At 42.8% G+C, this 16,168-nt stretch overlaps 1 protein-coding gene across 2 annotated transcripts in view; it reads right to left on the bottom strand.

The window, feature by feature from the left end:
- Window positions 1-858: 858 nt before the first annotated feature.
- RCL1 (RNA terminal phosphate cyclase like 1) overlaps window positions 859-16,168 on the bottom strand; it is a 29,879-nt gene continuing 14,569 nt past the window's right edge. For both annotated transcript variants that reach the window (XM_072858714.1, XM_072858715.1), the window contains exons 7-9: window positions 13,790-13,946; window positions 7,316-7,419; window positions 859-2,342 (exon numbers count right to left, since the gene is read on the bottom strand). In XM_072858714.1, the coding sequence (XP_072714815.1) occupies window positions 2,192-2,342; window positions 7,316-7,419; window positions 13,790-13,946 (412 nt within the window). In that variant the 3' untranslated portion in view covers window positions 859-2,191. The remainder of the gene's footprint in view (window positions 2,343-7,315; window positions 7,420-13,789; window positions 13,947-16,168) is intronic.

Here is a 16,168-nt window from a genome sequence, read left to right as displayed (position 1 = left end):
ATTCCTTTCATATACATACCTTTTTCTCTGTAAAGCAACAAGCAATTCTGAGTCATAGCAAGCGTTGTGCTGTAGAGCTATGCAATTTGCAGCAGGGCTAAAGGTTAGCAGTCTAACACTGAGGTTTAGTTAAGCACAGGTAATTTTATGACATAATTACTCTATTGCTAAAGCATCTGCTACCTGGGCAACACATTGCCCTTTCTATGTTTGGTGCAACTGGAACATTTGGAAAAGCTGTCACAGCTTCAAAGTTAAGAGCTTTAAAAGTTTAAAGATAATAAAACTTTTGATTTTTGAAGTTGTGACAATACTTCCAAATTTTTACTTAGGCCAATTTTGGAAGTCTGAGCTATCCTACAAACTTGTATCTTGTCATGTAAGCTTTATATTTTTATGCTAGTGGCTATTAATCTCAGCTTGTACTCTCACCTTTTGGATCAGTGGTTCCCTGTATTTAGGGTAATTTTAATTTGGAGAGTTTCTAGCTTTTTCATTGCATAGGTGACAGAGGGGAGCAAGGTAAATTCTTCCTTGCCCACATACTTTTTCCTAATATAACCTGAAATGTAAAAAATGTAGTCAAAGAATTTTATTTCACATTCTGCTGTTTTATTTAGGGTTTCCTTAACTGCAAATCAAATTTTGGAAAGCTAGTAAATTATAAGAAGAGCCTCACCCCCTCCCTTCCTCCCACCCTGGCAACTGCCAAAGCTGTTGTTTTGATATATCAGTTCAAAATAGCCATTTATCTTTTGACGTGCCACCTTGTAGGGCTGGTAAAAGGGTTTGGGGGATTTTTGTTGTTGTTGTTTGTTTTGTTTTAAAGGGAAATAAAACCTTATTTAGGAAAAAATACTTTATTTTTCCAAAACATGTTTAGACAGATTGCAACAAGAACAAAGTACAGTACAAAAATGACTCACACAGCCTGCAATAGTTAATAAAACACTAATCAAATACCTAACTTTTTGTCAAAGTCCTTTTGGGTTCAATATACATTTTTCATATTACAGAGGTAATGCCCACTTTACAGTGGCATCAGATAAAGTTTGTAAGACCATTATAACATAGTCACTAGTATTTGCTCTCTCTATATACCAGCTTTTGACATGGTTTTATTTTACTCCAGACACATTGAGTGTAGTCTGAAGTCAAGTATAAATTTCTTTCCCTGTGTCAGGAGTTCAGCATTAACTTCAGCAGGTTTGCCTGGAATCTACCAAAAGCCTTTCTTGGGTAAATATTTATATCCCAGTAGAAACGTTTTGCACCTGTCAATCCAAGCAGTGCCCATACACCATTATCCCCTCTTTCGAAAGGGAGCAGCTGCACAAAATGCAATGGCATAACTGAATATATTTTTCTCCCTCAAACCCTACAGCTTTTTTTGCTACCTTTCACAACTAATTGTGAACTGCAGTGTGTGGCATGCCAAACAAACCTAAAAATAATATATGTGATAAGTCAAAAACTGTCAAGGAGGTTTCTCCTCCCATGCCCCTCTTTGCAGAGGGGGCTAAAACAAGTCAGTATAGGCTGTGATCTCTTCTGCAGTATTCTAACATTAAGGAAAATTAAAAGACCGATTATTTTCCTCCTGTGAAGCTGCAATTTAGTCAACGAAAGCAGGACTGAAGCATTTGACAAATTCTATACACATGCAATGTATAAACAAAAATTGTCACACCTTTACTTTTATTTCCATGCCAATATTGTCTCTGCAATTACCTGAAGGATCTAATGTTTCTGTTGTGATCATTTATCTTGCACTGCAAAGCTTGTTTGGGTCAATCTTGTCTTCCCTCTCTATCTAAACCTTTCAGAAAAAGCTAAGAGTGAAGTCTGTAGATACACAAAACTAGATCACCCACTGCATTAAGGCTTGAGGCACAGGGACATAAGAGGCACTTGTGTCCCATGCAGTGGAATACAGTGCAAAGAGTCCCAAGCCAGCTGAGACTCAGCCAGCCATTCCACACAGCACAGAACACTGGCATTGCATTTATTAACAGCACAGATCTAAATAGCCTAAGTCACCTTTATTGTTTACATGCAGCAAGCTTGGGTACCTCTGCACTGGAATCATCACTAGTTTCCCTGTGCCAGAATAAGCACAGGGAAAGGCAGGTTTTATCAGATTTTTGCAGCTTTTTCTGCCACCCCATTTCATGAAGTCTGCAGATGTTTCTTATCTTATAGTTTTGCTAAGGTTGGAAAATCCAATGCCAACACACGTCATTAAGACTTTCTCCCCACCCATGTGCTCTTCCTCAGGGGTCTTTGTTTCAATTTTAAACATGATCTGGAAGAAGCTTCTCAGGTGTCGCAGAAACTCAATTCTGAGGGAGAGAAAACAACAGAGTTTAAGAAACAAAACAGAAAGCCCATTAGCAGTATGTACTAACGCTGATTCCAGCAATGAGCACAGTGAATAGAACATGAAAATGTTGCTTAGTACAGAGAAACAAGACTACAGGCTCCAAACATTGCTCTCATTTGTGTTGTAGAAGTGGCTAGTGACCCCTATTGAAACCACTGTGCTCTCTGTATGAGCAGAGGGAGAAGGAATGCCTGGTAACATAGCAAGACAAAATGGTGAGGGAAGAAAGAAAGGAGAAAGAAGAGATATAGCCAGGCAAGGTCACTTACTCATGATGCTGACTCTCTATCAGGGCCATATGAACCCCATACCAACCTGTGGTACTCCTCCCCCCCTTACAATGTTTAAAGCAGAAATAGATAAAAAGATAAACAGGGATAGCCAAAAGTATGCCTTGGATGCATACTTTAAGAGAGACATGAGATCCTAAAGCATGTGTTTGATTTGTATGACTAACTTGTCCACTTCTTAGTTAAATGTTTCGTTAGAATCACATTCAGACTCAGAATTCTTCCTGTTTTCTCTCCACATTTTCAGAAAAAAAAAAAGTAATTTTCCTTTCATCATTTTAGAATGAGAGGCACAAAGGGACTAAACAGACACAGTGCTCCTAAACGCACACTGACTGGAGGGCGAGTGACAGGAAAAACTACTGAAAAGTATAAAAAAAAGAACAAAACCAAAAACAGCGAAGAAAACATTCCTACTGGCTTCCCCAAACAGGGAATAAGCAATTACACCAAAAGGCTACAAATATAAAATCGGTAATTGCTCCTGACGGAACTCGGGTCTCTTCCAGTCATGGCCACAAGCAAGTCTGCAGTCTTGAACTAAGGTTTAATCTCCTGCAGCAATTGGTATGTGCCCTTCTTAGGTTAAGTTTAACCTTTAAAGAAAGGGCATGTGCACATCCAGTCCACACATTTGTTTGGCTGGCAATCTGGAAAAAGCCTTTGCTCCGCATGCTGAGAGCATAAGCGCAAGCTAATCACACTTTTACATCATTACACCAAATCCAGAGAAAAGTACCCATGAAAATGGAAAGCAGGAGACCAGGAGGATAGGACTGTCCCCATTGTAACATCATGAGGCCTCTTGAAAGCCTCCTGGCAGCTCCTGTTCACAGAAATTGTGAATAAGCACAACAAAAGTTGCAGGAGCAAGAATTGCCTTATCCACTTCAGCTGGGCATGCTGCTGCTCCTGTGCTCAGTTACGTGCATGGGGAGAGGAGGGAAACAGCAGGAGCCAGACAAAGCAAGGCTGCTGTTACTTAGATCTGAGAGTTATCTCTGGGGTAGTCAGCTGCATACTTATGCCAGGTGAATGTGGGCACATGGCTCCCCATGCTGTGTACACCTTTCTACCTCACCTTCCTGGGCCGGTAACTGGCCTCAGCACAGACACCAGCTCTCTCATCTCTCAAATGAATTAACAGTTGAAAGAAAGAAGTGAAAAGCACCTTTTCTTCCATGTCTCCCCAACTGCAAGGTTTCTGGTTGCTGCTATAATAGGCAGATGGGCATATGCTGGCACAAATGCTTCAGTAAAGCTGACAGGCTCTGTACCAGCCTCCTCCTTAGCTGGGTCCCTTCCCAGAGCTCTGGCAGAGTGACAAGAAAGCAACCAAGCCCAAAACAGTAAGGAGCAGTGTGCTGAACTGCAAGGAGGGCATAGAATAAACTGTACAAATGCCAGAGGCAGCGTGGAGCCAGAGGCTCAGGGAAAAATTGTAAAAGCTGATCAGCAAACTGCAACATGTTGGTGGGATCAGTCAGTCCATACCTCTCTTTGAACATATGTGGACTACAGTGCTTCTCTACCTCTTCTCCCTTTTGAATAAAGGCAGAGTGAGAAGAAGCAAGAGGGCTTTGCCACAGCCCCCAGGCACATGGGAAAGGCTCACAGGAGTGGGAGCGAAGGGGAGGCTGCCTGGGGACGTCGGGGCAGAATTTGGGAGCAGCAAGAGGCCAGCTGTCTTCCAGCAGTAGAAGCACAAATGCCAAGAGCCCTGGAAATAGAAAGGAAAAGAGGGGGGAAAGGCAGGGGTATGTGACAGAAGTGCAGCAGAAAGTGGGTCTGTATTAGCTTGAGGCAGATATGGGTCGCGTGTGGAAAGGTTTGCACCTCAAATAATAGTGGAGGCTGCACCAAACATACACGTACAGACTGGAGGACTGAGGGAGTGGGTGAGAGGTATAGAGAAGTTTTATTTTGCTGGAAGTTTAGACTGTGTGTTCAGGGAAGAACAAGGCAGAAACGAACACTCTTCTCAGGCCCAGGGACAGCTACATGAGCCACACTGGAGTTTTTCCTCAGCTGCTTTCAAATAAGAAACCATTGTACTACAACAAAGAAGAGTAAAAAGTCTGTTTATCTAAGTGCTGTCTTCTCCCAGAAGCCTGCTAAGCAACACCAAAAGGTACACAACCGCTTCACACATCTTAGCTTGCTGTTAGGGCACAGCGACCAACTCCCAGATCGGTGTGAGAGAAGACCTGTGCACCGGCAACGCCTTCTTGCTTTGACGACCCCGAGAACAGCGCAGGGCACAGCCTGGCAGCGCCTGCGGCCCCGGTACTGCTCCCCAGCGTCCCGCCGGGGACCTTCCCCGGCCCGTTGCCCGGGGGGAACCGGGGGGAGCCCGGCCTGACCTGCGGCTGCTGGGCGCGGCCTGAGGCCACTGCCCGGCCGCGCGGGCCGCCAGGGGGCGCCGCGCTGCGGGGAGGCCCCGGCCGCGGCCCGAGGGGCGGCGGGGACAGGCCGAGGCGCCGGGCGGGACGGACACCCCGACCGGGGACGGACACCCCGACTCGGGCAGGGCGCGGGGAACCTCCGAAAGCGGCGGCCCGGCGGGGCAGAGGCTCCCCGCCCGAGGCAGCCCTGCCTCAGGGGCTGCGCCTGGCCCCGTCCCCTCTGCCTGAAGGCCCTAAACCCTTGCGAAACCAAGGGCCAGGGCACTCGAGCTTTCCTGTTGCTCTCCTTCAGGTACCCCTGGCTCACGCCAATTCGCCTGCGTGCTGCCTAGCCTGTCCTGCAAGACTGATCTCTGCGAGGTGGCAACACAGCCAGCACCCTGCATTTGATTTTAAGCTCAGCTTGGCAGAGAGGCGCTTACTTTGGTGAAATCGGGAGCATAAGATGAGAAGAGGTAATCCAGATGGCCGCAGGCCAAGTGGTCTTTTTGGGACGGGTGTCCCCAGTGCCACTCAGGACAGCCCTGCTCATGGTGTTGCCCACCTCCCCTCCCCACCCCATGCCATTAGCAGGGGCAAAGGATGTCTCCCGTGGAAACAGGCAAATCTGGGAGACGTTTCTTTATTCTGATGGATGTATTCCAAAGCACCATGTCCCCACACAGTGCTCTCATCTGCCAGCTGAACTGTCACATTCATGCTGCATTGTGCTAGCCAGGGAAGCCAATCTAGCATAAGAGAGCTTATAAATAGCTTTGGATACTGCAAGGTGAGTGTGTTAAATGCAGAGATGTCACAGCCCCAAGAGAGAAAAGAAGGGACAATGAAGTGGAACGTGACAGCACTGCGATTTACTTCAAAAAGCCTGTGCATCCTATGAGTTGCTCGGGAGCCAAGTTTCCCAGCCCTTTATGAGCTGCCTAGTGAGGGCACAGGGGTGCTGCAGACAGAGCTGCGTGATCTCTGAGTAAATCCTCATAGGACTGATGAGTCACAGATTCTCACAGAATCACAGATTTTATGATCTCATGTGACACAATGCTGCTTCAGGATGTCTGCTCCTGACCTTCATTCCTGCCACGCACTCCTAGCTTGGAAGAAGTGACAACCCACCCGTTTGAAATCAGCCTGCTTACAAAACTAACTAGTGTGCTTGTGTGATTTGCATAGCATAAAAAAAAAAGACAAAAAAAGACTGGACAATGACAAGTGATTGGTTTGTTTCACATGCTTAACTGTGCACTTCACTGATACCTACTCTTTGTAAGCCTTTCACATGGATACTTACTTTACAGGGGACTACTTTACCCCTGTGCAATGGGAGGCTTCCCTGTCTTCCCCTCAAAATCTGATGAATGTTGTTTCCAAGATATCAGGGGTTGAGAATAGCAGTTAGGCAATTTCTAGCTCTCATGTGATGGCACCACCATTCTTCAGTTATCACAGTACTGTACCTTTCACGTATACAGCACCGGTACCATGATAACCGAAAAAGGACAGTTCATAGCCTTATTATTTGATGCCATTGTCAGATAAACAACCTTCCCTCCATTTGATTAAAGCAAAACTGCTCAGTCTCTAGGAATAACTGTGATCTAGTCAATCACTTGTCAGTCTGATAGAGTAAATGAAATTTTTGATGCTGGATGCCCTTCCACTATCCTGCATGTTGCAGCTAGCAATTTAAGAAATTTAGTCTTTTTCTATCCTCTGAACCACTACCAGCTGCAGACAAAGCTTTAACAAAAATTGAGACTGAAGGACTAGTCAGAAGTCTGCTGCCCGATAGGGTTAAAGCTTTGGGGTTGCACATAGCTCCATGAATTGAACTCTTAAGCTGTTTCCTTTGGACAATAGCAGCTTTAGCATTTGACTAGCCATTTGAAATATGCCATTTAATGCCACAGCTACAGAGAGATCACTAGGAAAACATGGTAGTGTACGCTAGGCAACAAAAAGCAAACTGATGTACGCATACAATCCAAGATCAGGAACCAACAATAAACCTCATCTCTGCAGTTCTCAGAACCAGGAATAAATAGAACAGTAAGGGAATCATCTTCTAACGTGTAGAAATAAAACACTAGGTGACTTACACCACCCGTCTCATTTGAAGACGGGTACAAGTTGTTCTATTCATAGCCACAGGCAAAGTCTTCCATATACAAAAAATATCTGTACAATAAAAGTAGTGAATTAAACAAGACTGGGTAATTAAACTGAACAAAACAACTTACGTGTATGGAGACAGAGGTCCTAACAGGACTTTGGAAACATCCCGTTGTCCAAGGGTCATGAGGAGCAGAGCAAGGCTCTGATTTGTTGAATCTACACAGCCTCCCTGCAAACCAAAATGTTTTAATAATTAATCTCTGTACAAACCAGAAATTAGGATGGGAGGAGAGTAATCAAGGAGAAAGATACACTTAAAAGGCTGCATTACTGCTCCCAATTTTCAAGGGCCAAAAAGATAAAAATCTAGATTTTGTAACAATGACAAGTTAATTTCACGTGGTAAGCTGTGAAAGGAACAGAACTAAAACAAAACCCAGTAACAAGGTCACATTAAAGATCCCTTCCATCTCTCCCAACCTATTCTCTTCTAACATCAGAGAATGTAAGCACCAATGAATTTCTTTGCAGTAAATTGAAAATAGGTATTATAGTTCATGTGCATTTGAAGATACCATGAATTGCCACACTTTATGATAACTATAAAGTTACATTCGGACAAATAGTTCAGCATTAGCAGGTGCAAACCAGCAAGTTAAAAGCTGTTTCACACACATCCACCTAAGCCCTTGCTGCTAACTTTTGTGGTTTTACATTTGTGAAACATTTTTCCCCCCATATTTAAAATGGGAAGATTTTTTTTTTAATTGCTATGGAAAAGAGCCATGCATAAAATTATGTAGAACTACACATTACAGTCAAATACGTACAAGAGTGTAAGTCATACATGCATGGTAAATTGTTTTGTATGTGGAAGGTATTAACTCTGATGCATACGTAAATTAGAATTGGAAGGCTTTCCTTGTTTACAAAGCTTGAATGTAAATTAAAAGGGATACTTTCAATCAAGACTGCTGTAGAGAGAAGTTACCACCTATTACTACGCAAACACATTGAAAATAGAAAAAATACCTGGCATAACATTATTTCAGACTGTCCTCATATTCATCCTGATCCACAGCCACATGAAATTTGTGAACAGTTTCCTGCTGGATCAGGCCTAATGCTAAGGCCTCTGAATAGGCTCTCTGGAGAGAGCAAAACTAAAAATTCATCCTTTTAAAACCAAATTCTCTAATGAGGTAAACTGACAGTTACCTTTGTGGCCAAGGAGTAACCTGTCATCATTTTAAGAGATAACACCATCCAAAAAAGCAAGGGAGGGGCCAAATAAATTTTGGACTACATAGATTAGGAAAACACAATGATGTGACAACCTCAGCACACTTACTCAGTGAGAGGGCAGAAAGGAGGACCTTTCCAAGGAGAGTTACCGAAGGTTTAATTTTCAAGATGGCCTTGCTTCAGTGTGACAAGTCTCAGCTCCATTCTTCTGAAAAAAGCCTCTGCACTTCATGCAACTCTCCTGGTTTCAGCTGAGATAGTTTATTTTCTTTATAGTAGCTAGTATAGGGCTATGTTTTCGATTTGTGCTGAAAACAGTGTTGATTACACACTGATGTTTTAGTCGTTGCTACGTAATGTTTGTACTAGTCAAGGACTTTTCAGCTTCCCATGCTCTGCCAGGTGCACAAGAAGCTGGGAGGGGACACAGCCAGGAGAGTTGATCCAAACTGACCAAAGGGCTATTCCACACCACATGACATCATGCTCAGTATATAAAGCTGGGGGAAGAAGGAGGAAGGGGGGGATGTTCGGAGTGATGGCGTTTGTCTTCCCAAGTAACTGTTACGCGTGATGGAGCCCTGCTTTCCTGGAGATGGCTGAACACCTGCCTGCCCATGGGAAGTAGTGAATGAATTCCTTGCTTTGCTTGTGTGCGTAGCTTTTGCTTTCCCTATTAAACTGTCTTTACCTCAACTCATGAGTTTTCTCACTTTTACTCTTCTGATTCTCTCCCCCATCCCACCAAGGGGGAGTGAGCGAGCGGCTGTGTGGTGCTTAGTTGCTGGCTGGGGCTAAACCACAAAATGATATATCACAACAAAAGAAACATCTTCATTACATTTGCTACCATGACCTAACTCCTAGCAACATGCTCTTACAGCAGCCCTTGCCCTTTTAACTGCATGAACGTGCCATGCCAAAGTGAAGTTCATGCACTCAGCCTAATGCTCTCTATGGGACTGATAAAAATTCTGCATCTTGAGTAAACAGGGTACCTGCAGAATTTGCTGGTGCAATCTAGAGCCACAGCTCTCACCAGCTGTATTTGCCAATCTGAAACATGTACAAGAAGCAGGTGAGAGTTTGGTAAGGAGTATTCCTGACACAGGACTTTCTGTATTTGTAATAATTACAAAAACAGAATACAGGTTAACAGTTCAAAATGCTATTTATCACTTGGATGAAGACTTTACATCTTCTGAGCTTGTTTTTGTTTTTCTACAGCTGAAAACATTATAAAACATCTATTTTTATGACCAAATTTATACAAATGCTTAAATCAGCATGGAGACAACCACGTCCTAAACAATATAGCAAAACATGATGCATCCATCATGTCCTAGCTGCTCACATAAGCTCTCTTGCTGCAGTGAGCCTCCACTATTGTGCATTAGCAATGCGCTGTTATGCCCATTCCCACATAGGCAGCTGCCAGACAGTAAAATGAAGTGATTTGCTTGTAATCTAATGATGACAAGAACAGAAACTTGTGCCAAATGAATGACTTGCCACTCCCAAGGAGGCCAACTTTTCTCTCAATCCACCTGCCACTTAGTCAAGAATCCAAAATCGAAAACAACCCTCCCAAGAGAAATGGGATGGGCAAAGTCAGAGCCAAAGTACTGACGTTTCTTCCAAAATAGCTGGCACTCATTACCAACCTAGGATGCAGCTTCTACTCCGTATTAATTCAGTTTATGTCAGTTTCTCCATTATTGTTTCCATTGACAACAGAGCCAGATCCAGCTGGATGTGACAATTAGAGACACAGATCACTTAAAATCCCACCCATTTTGAAATGTTATACAAATACCACAGTTGACATGCACCTACAAATATCACAACTCTGGGCATTGGACAACAGTGTTTCAAAGAGGATTATTCTTCTGAGCTTGACCCCAGCTTTGATTTAGTCTTGGTTATATTTTTGCATACACACAACTTCCTCCCTTACCTGTGCGGTGCATACTTGCATGCCTCAATAATTTGTTATGTGAAGTGCAGAGGGTTTTGTTTTGTTGTTTTTTTTTTTTTTCCCCAGAAGAATGGAGGAGAGCCATGTCACACTGGAGTAAGGCCATCTTGAAAATTAAGCCTTCAGTGAAATGCCTCACTCGTTTTAGTTCTAGTTAAATAAAATAAATAGCCTTACCCCTCCTGACCCTTCAAGCCCCTCTAACAACTCAACCTTTCTTCATTAAAAAACTCAGCCTTAAACAAGTATGGCATCCTCCCTTATTTTTCATGATCACAAGGAATATAAACATTCAATCCTTTTGCAGTTCTTCCAGGCCTTTCCATTCTGCCAATCACCTGCAATATAAAGCTCTCCCATAGCCAACACCTTTCAAAGACAAGAGGAAAATCCTTCCTGGCCTTCTACAATTAAGCTTAGGTAAGAATTATATATGGATTTGTAAAGACAATGCTAGCCAGTCACTCCATGCCCCTTCTTTTAGGGCCACTGTAATTAGCACTGTATCACTTATTAGTAAATTAGCTCTGACATCTTTCCATCAACAAATTTACATAAAAACAGCTCCACTGATTCCAAGAATCATATGACCACTTTCATTTTTTTTTGAAGGCTTAGTAAAAGGGACCATTTAGCAGGACTTATATCCTTAGATTTCCTAGGTGGCAAAGTTCACATAACAGCAAGCATTAAGCAAGCACTTTAAGAGATGTCCCTGGGCCCCTTTAAACAGTAATGAACACCAGCAGATTTGTGGGTGACCCCGACAGCTAAAACTCTTCTACAGAGAATTATCTCCAATGCTCCCAGGATTCCCTTTTCTGGTCAAGCCTCCCTGGCTCCTGCAGCACAGTACCTACAGGCAAAGACACAGATGGAGAAACAATCTCATGAAGAGAGGATCTAAACACAGGGAGAGAAATTCTCCCTTGAGCCCTGTATTCAGTGAGTAGCTGGTGTGAAGAGAGTGGGACTTAAAGAGTGCCTCTTCAGAGCAACCTATTCTTGCTCCATGCATAGCTTTCCCAAATTTGTACTGTTTCACTAGACACCTTCTCTAGGCAAAGATACTTTAAAAAAATAGTATCTTCAAACTAAACAAACATGGCACGCTTTGCAACATGTTTTTATACCCTCTCTGGGGTCAACACTAGGTCAACCTGACCTGAGCTCAAAAAAAAAAAAAAAAATTAATGAGAAAGCCCATCTTTCCAAATTCCTAGCTAGTGCTGTGTGAGCATGTGTGTCATATATAAATTCCAGTGTGTATTCTGAAAACTACAGAACAAACCCCACCATATTGCCTATGACAGAGGGAGTGGGGAATTCAGGAACATTGAATAAGGACCAAGCACTCCAGTGGATAAGCAGCACAATAGCCAAAAATGCTAACAAACAAGAACTTTTCCACCATGAGCTGCTGCAGTGGAGGACCACAAGCAGCCCGTACACTGCTCAGCACTTGTCAGTCACTCTTGGACTGAAGTGGCCCACACATAAAAGAGCCTTCCAGGAGCACCAGCAGTAGCACAGCAGGCCACAGCTAACAACCTCACTTCAGAATCTGATCTTCAAAGACATTGAAACCTCATGGCCTACCACTTTGTCATTCAAAGACTTGCCAGACCCTGTTTCCTCCTCAAATGCTTTTTCTTCTGTTGTCCTGAGATCCTTACTATCCTGGTGCTTTGCAGAATTTGACTCATCACATTCAAATGGCTATAGTAGGCTAAAGCAGAAAATTACCTGGTTCAGGCGTTTCCAGCCCTCTCCCCATTTTGGAGGTTCTCCGACATCTGACTCTGAAGGAAGTAAAATATCTGGGCAAATTCCCTCACTAGTTTCAATCTGTCAAGTGCTGGATGGTTTTCAAAGGAAAAAAATACCTATTGCTGCTGATAAAAGTATGTGGAAATGGGATTTTTGATGCCTCCAATCATCTGACTACCTGAAGATGTTTTACAAGAAGTTTGCACAAAGAAACAAATGTACCAAATTTTAGGTTGGTGGGGGTTTGTTTGGTTGGGGGGGGGGGGGAAGAGGAAGCTGAAAGCTTTTATAATTCACCTCTCAAATAAAAATAGCTACCTGTCACCACATAATCATAGAAACAAACAGATGTTTCAGTCACTAGTTGTGACTGCATTCTCCATGCATGCTGGACTTTCAAACGCAAGGGGTCTGGAGTGTACCCAGGAAGAATATTTGTTTGTGGCGTTTCTATGAGATAAGAATCCTGTGTTAGAAAGGGAAAGTCCTTGAGCAACATGGTGCATATACTGAATAAACAAAAAATATTAATGGAAGACTGGAACAAGTGGGCAAGTTGGTAATTCAGACAGATGAAGGGTTTGCAGCAGGGAAAGGAAAAGATAACATGGGCACAGATGAACAATCTAGTACAGGCATGGATGTGATTTATGAGGTTAAGGGGTATTTTTATAATTGACTACATTACCTAATACAGAATCTCATTAATGGCATTTTTAATACTTTGCAAAGTCCTATCAGGTTATTCCAGTTCAGAGCAATTACTTTTTTTAAAACAGTGGGTACAATTTGTAGATGACTGCCTCCTAAAGGCCAAATGTGTTTTGTCAATACTAACAGCTGCTTATTTTAACATTTGTGGAGATACACAACAAAAGCAGGTAGGTTCATTATTAAATCAGAAACTCACTACGATGCTAATTGCCAAATCATTTGTAAGACTGAAAGCTGGTCATCCACTGAAAGTCTCACTACAAATGAAAAACATTTTAATACAAAAAAACCCCAAACATAACAAAAACCAACCCACACAAAACGCTGCAGAAGACTGTGATGCACTTAAGATTCCTATGCAAACACTGTCCTAGCTCCTTTCCAACAAACCATTCAGCCAATTCCTCATACAACCAACAGATCTCAGCACATCTGACTTTGTCATCATCACCATAAAGCAGCCACTAGAGGCTAGCTGCTTCCGCCCCCTTCTTCTTCCTCATATGTTCTCTCACTCATAATGCCCCATTCCAAGCACTAGTTTAAGAGCATTGACCCCTCCAACTTTTTTTTTAATAATAAGTAACAGCCCATGTAAAGCCAACTGAATTCTGTTGTAGACAGAAAGCAACAAAAGAAAAATTTGCCGTTACTATCATTCATAGTAACATCTCCTGGACATGGGAAATAACGTGGCCCAGTAAGTCATTACACTGTTAATGGGACCGTTCAAAACCACTCCTTACCTGGATAAAGACGACACTGGCAGCATCAGCTCATTTCTCTGGATCTGACCCTATTTGAGGGTGCCCCCATACCACTTCTTCCTTTACCAGTACGTCATTACCTTCTTCCCTGACATCTATACACACAAAACATATTGGCCACTTACCCTGTAGACCTCCTCCAGCAACAGCTTAGCACAATTCTGGCCAAGTTCCTCGGGAAGCACAGCTGCTCCCTGCCCCTGAGGGTTTGAGGCTAGCTCAGCACTGAGAATAGTCCCATTGATGGTTTCTGCAGTAAGGCACATGCCAAAACCTGGTGATCTGAAAGAAAGGGAAAAAGTGCATTTGATTTAAGGACAAAAATGAAGTAATGAGCCAAGAACTACTCCCAGCCAACCTCCTCCTCAAGTCACAAACAGCTCCCCTCATAGGACAATACTGGGAATCTGGACTTGCTGATAGATTTCCTGCTCTATACATTTGATTCACTGTGGAAAAAACATTAACAACAGTATTTAAAAATCAAACCCAGTACCACTTGCCCCAAACCCACTGTGCTGGCTATTCCTAGTACAAACTCTTTAAAAAGGAAAAAAGGAAAGAAAAAGAATAAAACATCCAAACCTCAGAAATATCCTCCTCTATTAAAAAAAAAAGTGTATTTCACATTTATTTAATTCATATTTGATGAACATTTCAAAGGTATCTGGAGTTTCTCCTCTGAGACATTCAAAGCCAAAACTAACTTTCTTTAAGGATCGAGCTCCTTCCATGGAAGCTTCAATATTTAGCAAAATTAGGCCATAGCCATGGCACCAAGCAGAAGAATTAAACAAAGGTTTGATCCACATTACTTGTATTTCCAATTGCTTCTTTTCACTTTCAGTTCAATACCATCCAAATCATTACAACCAGGTAAGAACTCTGACCATATGATTTGAAGAAAGAAACAAAAAACCCCTATTCTCCTCAGAGCTTAGGATCCTACAAAATGCTATTGTCCAAGTCAAGAAACATTTTTGCTACAAGTCACACATGGCTGAGCACAGCTTGCTGAGAAATCAGAAAGTTGTAAGGAAGGAAAAAAAAAAGTCAAAAGATCCTCTTATTTATAGGCTCTGGAAGAGCACCAATAGCTCTCCATTCAAAACAAGGTTAACTTAACTTCCCACAGTTCTGGACTCCTGCTGTCTCCACCACCCAAACTTTTAATTAAAATAGTCCCACTGACCCAAAACTGTAAGGAATGTCACCAACATCAACAAACCACAAAATCAAACCTCAAACACTAATACACACAAACTCTCCCAGTGCCAGAAAAACAAGTTTCTCCAGAGGCATTTCAGTAGGGCTGGAATGAAAAGATATCAGTGGTTCCCTCCCATATTTAACTGCCTGCACTTGCTGAGCAACACAGAAGGTATGTTAAAAGACGTTTCTCTTCTCCTTTCCTTCCCCTGAAAGAGAGGTAGAGATCTAGACAGCAAGACAAGAACAGTGTTAAAGATGCTATTTTTTGGACAAATATCCTCTAATAACTATACCCACTGGCAGATTTTGTTAGTGTTCAGTAGCATGTGGCAATCTGCCTAAGTAAAACTTAAAATCATCTGGTGCCTCAGGTATGTGCAGACAGTATTAGGAAGCATCTGCACAAACTTTTTGCTGCAGATACTCAGAACTGGGAAGTTTCTGTTCACAGAGACATTATAGGTGGCAGAAGATGCTCAAATAATGTATTCCCTGAAGCTTTTAGCAATGTGGAAGGGATATAGTTCAATGCTTTATATTCTGAAATCAGGACTTGGTTTGGGCTGGGCACAGATGGGCTGAACTAGTCCTTGCTGGTCTTATTCATCACCAGAGGCAGCATTGGTAACAACGAGGCATATTGCTTTCCTTCCTTGTCCTGCCAAGACATACACACACACACAAGCATTGGGAACCAGGCAATTAAAAAGCTTTGCCAGAGTGGCACAATGTTAGCACCAGGTATGCTGCAATAGAGCTGGTGCCATAAGTATGCTGAATGTGACAGCACAGCAGCACCAGAAAGCCACAGGCACCAGCAAGGTGGAGAGGGATTCAGTTCCTCTTCCCATGCTATTATTTATCCCTCTGCATGGGTGTGCTGGTTTTGGCTGGGATAGAGTTAATTTTCTTCATAGTAGCTAGTATAGGGCTATGTTTTGGATTTGTGCTGAACACTGTGTTGATAATACAGAGATGTTTTACTTGTTGCGAAGTAGTGTTTATACTAAATCAAGGACTTTTCAGCTTCCCATGCTCTGCCAGGTGCAGAAGTTGGGAGGGGGCACAGCCAAGATAGTTGATCCAAACTGACCAAAGGGCTATTCCATACCATATGATGTCAAGCTCAGCATATAAAGCTGGGGAAGAAGAAGGAAGGGGGGGGATGTTCTGAGTGATGGCATTTGTCTTCCCAAGTAACCGTTACGCGTGATGGAGCCCTGCTTTCCTGGAGATGGCTGAACACCTGCCTGCCCACGGGAAGGAGTGAATGAATTCCTTGTTTTGCTTTG

Source organism: Ciconia boyciana, chromosome 4 (assembly GCF_034638445.1).
Source record: "Ciconia boyciana chromosome 4, ASM3463844v1, whole genome shotgun sequence".
Taxonomy (NCBI): domain Eukaryota; kingdom Metazoa; phylum Chordata; class Aves; order Ciconiiformes; family Ciconiidae; genus Ciconia; species Ciconia boyciana.
This window is presented reverse-complemented; position numbering and strand designations above follow the sequence as displayed.